The sequence below is a fragment of the Eucyclogobius newberryi genome, unplaced genomic scaffold, assembly GCF_026437365.1.
Source record: "Eucyclogobius newberryi isolate DKJ021-1_F unplaced genomic scaffold, fEucNew1.0.hap1 SCAF_125, whole genome shotgun sequence".
NCBI classification, from domain to species: domain Eukaryota; kingdom Metazoa; phylum Chordata; class Actinopteri; order Gobiiformes; family Gobiidae; genus Eucyclogobius; species Eucyclogobius newberryi.
The window spans coordinates 33709-42725 of NW_027315752.1; the positions used below are offsets into that span (position 1 = coordinate 33709).

The following is a 9017-nucleotide window of genomic DNA, read 5'->3' on the forward strand; positions in this document are numbered from 1 at the left end:
TGACGTATGCTAACGCTAACACCTTCAGCTACATGACGTATGCTAACGCTAACACCTTCAGCTACATGACGTATGCTAACGCTAACACCTTCAGCTACATGACGTATGCTAACGCTAACACCTTCAGCTACATGACGTATGCTAACGCTAACACCTTCAGCTACATGACGTATGCTAACGCTAACACCTTCAGCTACATGACGTATGCTAACGCTAACACCTTCAGCTACATGACGTATGCTAACGCTAACACCTTCAGCTACATGACGTATGCTAACGCTAACACCTTCAGCTACATGACGTATGCTAACGCTAACACCTTCAGCTACATGACGTATGCTAACGCTAACACCTTCAGCTACATGACGTATGCTAACGCTAACACCTTCAGCTACATGAGGCACAGACAGAACTGTGGTAAGTGTCTGGTATGTTCACGTAACATATGAACAGTTATTCAGATAACTATAGCATAAAGAACATGCTAACAAGTTTAGCAAAGCATCAGTTTTACCCCAAATCACTAAATCCACTGAATTCTTCTTCCTCTGTGTCACTTCTAAACAACTCCACAAACTCCAGAGGAAGTGCAGATTCTTCTTCTGCGTCGCTTAGAGCCTAAAGCGCCCTCTTGTGGTCGTCAGTGTGAAAATAAGGAATAATATCACATATAAGTCGCTCCTGAGTATAAGTCGCACCCTGGCCAAAACGATGAAAGAAGTATATAGTCCGGACAATACGGTACGTGTAAACTGTGTCTTTCGTGTCATGATGCCGCGTCTCTTTCCACAGACCCGTGCCTGAACCATCACTGTAAGAAGGGAAAGGTGTGCGAGGTGGATGAATCGAACACGCCCATGTGCGTGTGCCAGGACCCCTCCACCTGCCCCGCCCCCGAGGCCGACTTCGAGCACGTGAGTCCCGCCTACACGAGTGCTTTCCCCCCCTCACCCCTTCATCGTCATGCAGGTGGTCCACAAAGCAGCCAAATGCCCCTGTTAGACCAGCGCAACCACCGCAGCAGGAGTCAGTGGTCCATAATGTCCCCCGGGTGGCGCTGTCTTAAAACAAAACAGGATGTAAACTTAAAGGATGTAAACTTAAAGGATGTCAATTAAAGGATGTCAACTTAAAGGACATAAACTTAAAGGACATAAACTTAAAGGACATAAACTTAAAGGACATAAACTTAAAGGATATAAACTTAAAGGATGTCAACTTAAAGGATGTCAACTTAAAGGTTATAAACTTAAAGGATATAAACTTAAAGGATATAAACTTAAAGGATATAAACTTAAAGGATATAAACTTAAAGGACATAAACTTAAAGGATGTAAACTTAAAGGACATAAACTTAAAGGATGTAAACTTAAAGGACATAAACTTAAAGGATATAAACTTAAAGGACATAAACTTAAAGGATGTAAACTTAAAGGATATAAACTTAAAGGACATAAACTTAAAGGACGTAAACTTTAAGGATGTAAACTTAAAGGATGTAAACTTTAAGGATGTAAACTTAAAGGATATAAACTTAAAGGACATAAACTTAAAGGATGTAAACTTAAAGGACATAAACTTAAAGGATGTAAACTTAAAGGACATAAACTTAAAGGATATAAACTTAAAGGATATAAACTTAAAGGACATAAACTTAAAGGATGTAAACTTTAAGGATGTAAACTTAAAGGATGTAAACTTTAAGGATGTAAACTTAAAGGATATAAACTTAAAGGACATAAACTTAAAGGATGTAAACTTAAAGGATATAAACTTAAAGGACATAAACTTAAAGGATGTAAACTTAAAGGACATAAACTTAAAGGACGTAAACTTAAAGGACATAAACTTAAAGGATATAAACTTAAAGGATATAAACTTAAAGGACATAAACTTAAAGGATGTAAACTTTAAGGATGTAAACTTAAAGGATGTAAACTTTAAGGATGTAAACTTAAAGGATATAAACTTAAAGGACATAAACTTAAAGGATGTAAACTTAAAGGACATAAACTTAAAGGATGTAAACTTAAAGGACATAAACTTAAAGGATATAAACTTAAAGGATGTAAACTTAAAGGACATAAACTTAAAGGATGTAAACTTAAAGGACATAAACTTAAAGGATATAAACTTAAAGGATATAAACTTAAAGGACATAAACTTAAAGGACGTAAACTTTAAGGATGTAAACTTAAAGGATGTAAACTTTAAGGATGTAAACTTAAAGGATATAAACTTAAAGGACATAAACTTAAAGGATGTAAACTTAAAGGATATAAACTTAAAGGATATAAACTTAAAGGACAAACTTAAAGGACATAAACTTAAAGGACATAAACTCCTCGGATCATCGTCCCTCTCATTAGGATCGTTATATTTTGTGATTTGTCATTGGAATAATCAGATCATTATGATGTCATCGTGTCCCTGCTGTGAGTGACACAAAGTTTGTTTCATCACTTATTGACTTGAAGGTTTTATTTTTGTTAATTTCAGGTTTGTGGAACTGACAACAAGACCTACGACACGTCCTGCCACTTCTTCGCCACGAAGTGCGCTCTGGAGGGAACCAAGAAGGGACACAAGCTGCACCTGGACTACATCGGACCCTGCAAATGTGAGACGCTGGAAAGAGCGCCCCCTGTGTCTGTGTGAGGACTAAACCAGGACTGAAGACTGAACCAGGTCTAAACCAGGTCTAAACCAGGACCAAACCAGGTCTAAACCAGGACTGAACCAGGACTGAAGACTGAACCAGGTCTAAACCAGGTCTAAACCAGGACCAAACCAGGTCTAAACCAGGACTGAACCAGGACTGAACCAGGACTGAACCAGGACTGAAGACTGAACCAGGTCTAAACCAGGTCTAAACCAGGACTGAACCAGGACTGAACCAGGTCCAAACCAGGTCTAAACCAGGACCAAACCAGGACTGAACCAGGTCCAAACCAGGTCTAAACCAGGACCAAACCAGGACTGAACCAGGACTGAACCAGGTCTAAACCAGGACTAAACCAGGACTAATCCAGGACTAAACCAGGACTAAACCAGGTCTAAACCAGGACTAAACCAGGACTAAACCAGGACTGAACCAGGTCTAAACCAGGTCTAAACCAGGACTGAACCAGGACTGAACCAGGTCCAAACCAGGTCTAAACCAGGACCAAACCAGGACTGAACCAGGACTGAACCAGGTCTAAACCAGGACTGAACCAGGACTAAACCAGGACCAAACCAGGACTGAACCAGGACTGAACCAGGTCTAAACCAGGACTAAACCAGGTCTAAACCAGGACTGAACCAGGACTAAACCAGGACTAAACCAGGACTAATCCAGGACTAAACCAGGACTAAACCAGGTCTAAACCAGGACTAAACCAGGACTGAACCAGGTCTAAACCAGGACTAAACCAGGACTAAACCAGGACTGAACCAGGACTAAACCAGGACTAAACCAGGACTAAACCAGGTCTAAACCAGGACTAAACCAGGACTAAACCAGGACTAAACCAGGACTAAACCAGGACTAAACCAGGTCTAAACCAGGTCTAAACCAGGACTGAACCAGGTCTAAACCAGGACTAAACCAGGACTAAACCAGGACTAAACCGGGACTGAACCAGGGCTAAACCAGGTCTAAACCAGGACTGAACCAGGACTGAACCGGGACTGAACCAGGGCTAAACCAGGACCAAACCAGGACTAAACCAGGTCTAAACCAGGACTGAGCCAGGACTGAAGACTGAACCAGGTCTAAACCAGGTCTAAACCAGGACTGAACCAGGACTAAACCAGGACTGAACCAGGACTAAACCAGGACTAAACCAGGACTAAACCAGGACTAAACCAGGACTAAACCAGGAATAAACCAGGACTAAACCAGGACTAATCCAGGACTAAACCAGGACTGAACCAGGACTGAACCAGGTCTAAACCAGGACTGAAGACTGAACCAGTTCTAAACCAGGTCTAAACCAGGACTGAAGACTGAACCAGGTCTAAACCAGGACTGAACCAGGACTAAACCAGGACTAAACCAGGACTAATCCAGGTCTAAACCAGGTCTAAACTAGGTCTAAACCAGGACTGAAGACTGAACCAGGTCTAAACCAGGTCTAAACCAGGACTGAACCAGGACAAAACCAGGACTAAACCAGGACAAAACCAGGACTAAACCAGGACTGAACCAGGACTAAACCAGGACTAAACCAGGACTAAACCAGGACTAATCCAGGACTAAACCAGGACTGAACCAGAACTAAACCAGGACTAAACCAGGACGTAACCAGGACGTAACCAGGACTAAACCAGGACTAAACCAGGACTGAACCAGGACTGAACCAGGACCAAAACCACGTTTCACTCTCTGCAGTCGCGAGCAGCTGAGAAGAGTTCGCTGCAGACGAGTTCAGACTCGTCGCTCTCATTCTTCTCATCTCAGACTCCTCTTTACACTTTGGGCCTAAAGGGTCAAAGGGAGATCAGGTCACGACAACGCGACTCGGGAGAAACATCTCAGGAATGTCTGGAGGAGGATTAGTTTGAGCTCTGGAAAATCGGATAAAGCGCTGAACACAATCTGAATCAAAGTTCTGGGAGAAGTGAAATTGTATTTATTGACAAACTGGAACATAACAAAGACAACATTTGTATTTCCCTCACAACCAGCGCAATGTCAAACCAGTTAAAGTGTCAATAGATATTTTAGGAAGCGAGACAAAACATTGGCCAAATTATTCTCATTTTTTTGTACTTTTCGCAGTGATTTCCATCCCAGAATTCAGGATCCATATTTGAGAACGATCGCTCCACTGATGACTGTTCTATAACATCTGCATCAACCATAAAACCATCATATTTATCTTCTTTTAGGCAGTATATAATGTCCGATTATTACGACATTATTCCTTACTTACTTTTACTTTGAAACGTCCTCATTTGAATCTTTAAACATCACACGGAGCCTTTTGTCTTTACAGCGATTCATTTTGTATTTTCTGTCCGTCAGACATCGAGCCGTGCGTGGACACTGAGCTCAGCGAGTTTCCCCTGAGGATGAGGGACTGGCTCAAGAACGTCCTGGTGACTCTGTACGAGCGCGACGAGGAGAACAACCTGCTCACCGAGAAACAGAAGCTCAGGGTAAAGCACCACGTGAAGTAGAAGCATGAAATGTACGAGGGGCGAGGGGAGCTGCAGAACATGCAAACAGCTGCGTGTTCTGATGTAAAGTGGAGGTCTTGTTTCAGTTGCCCGGTCAAACGATTATTTCTTTTGTGCATTTGGACTTTTTAAAACATTTGAACAAACTAAAATGCCACTGTCTTTGTTGTAAAAGATCTCTCCGGCTGTGTGTGAGTCAAAGTGATGATTACGATGATCAAAATATGACTAAAAACATTTTTTGTTGTCACCCACAGTAATAACTTGATTAATTGTTGGAGCCATAAAATGTAATCTAAAGAAATGTGATCCTTAAGTGACCATTTACATTTGAAAGAGGGTAAATCATCAGAAATACTTTCATTTTTGTTTCTTTATTTTTTTTTATTTCTTTATTTTATTTATATACATAGATATTTAAAAATGCTACTGTCTTTGTTGTAAAAAATATTTTCATTTTTTATTAAATCAAATTTATTTTATTTATTTTATTTATTTTATTTATTTTATTTATTTTATTTATTTTATTTATTTTATTTATTAATTGTATTTATTTGTTTTAATATTCATCTTATTGATTTTATTGATTGATTTTATTTAATTAATTGTATTATTTTTTTATTTTATTTTACATTTTAAATATTGTTGTGTTCAGGTGAAGAAGATCTTTGAGAGTGAGAAGCGTCTTCAGGCCGGAGAACACACCCTGGACCTGCTCGCTCACGACTTCCAGAAGAACTACAACATGTACATCTTCCCCGTGCACTGGCAGTTCGGCCAGCTCGACCAGCATCCCGCCGACGGGTCAGTCCACGCCAACGTCCCAAAAAGAGTCCAAAAAAGACCCACGCCCACTCTGGACCCAAGTCTCTGTCGCCGTGTTTCCACTGGTTGGATGTGAGATGACGGGACGAGAGAGAGAACGCAGAGTCGGGCCAAAACGAGGCCGCAAAAAAGCAGAGAAACACGAAAGAATCATTTGTCACGGAACAAAAACGTATCAAAAATTAAACAAAAGCAACTAAATAGTGACGTAAAGCGACAAAAACATGACTGAAAGTGACAAAAGGGCAACGGAAAATAGAGAAACGCATCAAAAACTGAACAAAAAGTGGCTAAATAGTAACGTAAAGTGACAAAAAACCTGACTAAAAGCAACAAAAAAGTAATGAAAAACTGACAAACGCATGAAAATGTTTACAAAAAGTGACAAAATAGTGACCTAAAGCGACAAAAACATGACTGAAAGTGGCAAAAAAGCAACGAAAAAATGACAAATGCATTAAAAATCAAACAAAAAGCCACAAAATAGTAACGTAAAGCAACAAAAAAGTAATGAAAAATTTACAAACGCATCAAACATTTTACAAAAAGCGACAAAATAGTGACCAAAGCGACAAAAACATGACTGAAAGTGACAAAACGCAACTGAGACTATTAGCAACCAAAAGTGACAAAAAAGCAACAACTTTAAGCAACAAAAAGTTACAAAAATGTGACTAAAAGTGACAGAAACACTTCGTCTCCTCAAACTCTGACTTGATCTCGAGCTAAAGCGCCGTGTTTCCACTGATGCTAACTTATACGTCGAGCCTTAGCGACACAAAGCTAGCGTAGCGCGTTAGCAACAGCCGTTTCCTGTTTATGGCCGCACGGCACTCGCTTTGTCAAGAGCCACAATCTGATATTTCCAGCTCATAAAGCGTCTGACATTAGCATTAGCATTAGCATGACATAAAGAGAGGCGTAGAGGCTTTGCAGAGAATTCAAAGAAATGAGGCAAAACTGTTCCCGTTCACGCTAGCTTTAGCCACGCCCCCTCACACATAAATGTACTTATTTATTTATGTTATTAATCTTTATTTACCCAGAAAAGTCCGACTGAGATCACTTTTCAAACGACTAAACGTGTTTTCTGTGAATCGCCGAGCTCGTGGAGCGTGGCTGTGGCGTCCGTTGCCCCTGACGACCTCTCTGTTCCCCTCTCGTCCTCAGGTACCTGACCCACACCGAGCTGTCCCCGCTGCGCGCTCCGCTCATTCCCATGGAGCACTGCACCACCAGGTTCTTCGACGAGTGCGACGCCGACCAGGACAAGTACATCGCCCTGGAGGAGTGGGCCGCCTGCTTCGGCATCAAAGACCGTGAGTATCGAGCGCACGCGACGCTAACGCTAACCCACGGGCCGCGCACGCGACCCTGACGCTGACCCACGGGCCGCGCACGCGACCCTGACGCTGACCCACGGGCCGCGCACGCGACCCTGACGCTGACCCACGGGCCGCGCACGCGACCCTGACGCTGACCCACGGGCCGCGCACGCGACCCTGACGCTGACCCACGGGCCGCGCTGCGCTCTGTTTATTATTATTAAACATAAAGTACAAAACTGACTGTATAATCTGTACAAAAACAAACCCTGAAACTATGAAGTTGATCAAACCAGAAACACTATAAAGTCAAAAAGTCAAGATTTAGCCGGAAACATACGTTAGCTCCAATGCGTTTTCAACGGTAGAGTTAGCGTTAGCCTCAGAGTTAGCCTTAGCCTCCAAACGTCACGAGTTAGAAAACATTACATCGTGTGGAAGCGTCTAGTTTACTTTACTGATGTAGCAATCTGTGCCCAAATTAGCATTCGCGCTAACGACCTTGTTATCAATTTAAGCGTTCGACATCGCGCTGAACAAATCCACAACATGTCGATGGTGAAAGTTACGTTTTGTTTCGAGTGTCACGACGACGTTCAGTGACTCTCGATATTCAAACAGGAAATGTAATGTGTTGTGGGGCCTTTCTGCGCGGCGTTTGCATGTTCTCCTGATGCTTTACATTCCTGGATAAACAACGGTCGGTTAAAAAGATTAATATAAAGAAAATAAGTGTTTGCGTCGTCTACAAATGACAAAAATGATTAAAATGAATGCGATAGAGCGTTTACATCAGGTCCAGACTGAGCAGTTGTTCTAAACATAGAGTTATTTAATGTCAAACAGGAAAATTCTTTTTTTTTTAAATGTGACAATTTTAGGATTTAAAAAAACAAATTCTTCAAAAGATGGACCAGTTGAAATACAAAACACATATATAACATATATTTCAAAATAAATGCAATAAATGCAATAAATGCAATAAATGCAATAAATGCAATAAATGCAATAAATGCAATAAATAAAATAAATAAAATAAATAAAATAAATAAAATAAATAAAATAAATAAAATAAATAAAATAAATAAAATAAAATAATATATTATATAATGATATAATCAAAACATAATAATAAAAAATATACAATTATAATAAAATAAATAAATAAATAATATAATAATAATATAGATAAATAAACAACTCTTATATTGTGATCTATTTTACAAAAAAATCAAATAAAAATGCAGATGAGACTTTTTCACTCCACACAGTTTTCATTCATGGTTTCTGCTGGTTTTGACCACTTCTTTGCTTCTCTGTCGTTCACAGAGGACGTGGACAAAGACTTCATCATCTAAAGCGCTCCTCGCAGGACAAAGCGTTCTCAGCCTAAACTCAAGGTGCTACGTGCAAATTCACTTTATATGTCACGTTTGATTTCTTTTCTACCTTATACCACTAAAAAAAACAACAACGGGATTCGACAAACGGAAGAAAAAACCTGCATGAGTTTATTCCCACCAAACGGACACTCAAGACCTCTGATGTAAATGTATTTCTGTGACGTTTTAAACTATTATTGATTATGTAATACGCCGGGAATTCAGGGCTAAACATTCGGGAACAATTTGATATTTTTCTTAAAGAGAGACAAAGTTGTAAAAAATAAAGTTTCTAAATAAACTCTCCCTTGGCTTGCTT

General features: G+C 40.2%; 1 protein-coding gene across 1 annotated transcript in view; it reads left to right on the top strand.

Annotated features, from left to right (window-relative positions):
* LOC140357113 (SPARC-like) overlaps window positions 1–9017 on the top strand; it is a 33224-nt gene extending 24207 nt beyond the window's left edge. The window contains exons 5-10 of the mRNA XM_072442030.1: window positions 793–914; window positions 2500–2620; window positions 5012–5145; window positions 5822–5970; window positions 7162–7310; window positions 8646–9017. Of these exons, the coding sequence (XP_072298131.1) occupies window positions 793–914; window positions 2500–2620; window positions 5012–5145; window positions 5822–5970; window positions 7162–7310; window positions 8646–8674 (704 nt within the window). The 3' untranslated portion in view covers window positions 8675–9017. The remainder of the gene's footprint in view (window positions 1–792; window positions 915–2499; window positions 2621–5011; window positions 5146–5821; window positions 5971–7161; window positions 7311–8645) is intronic.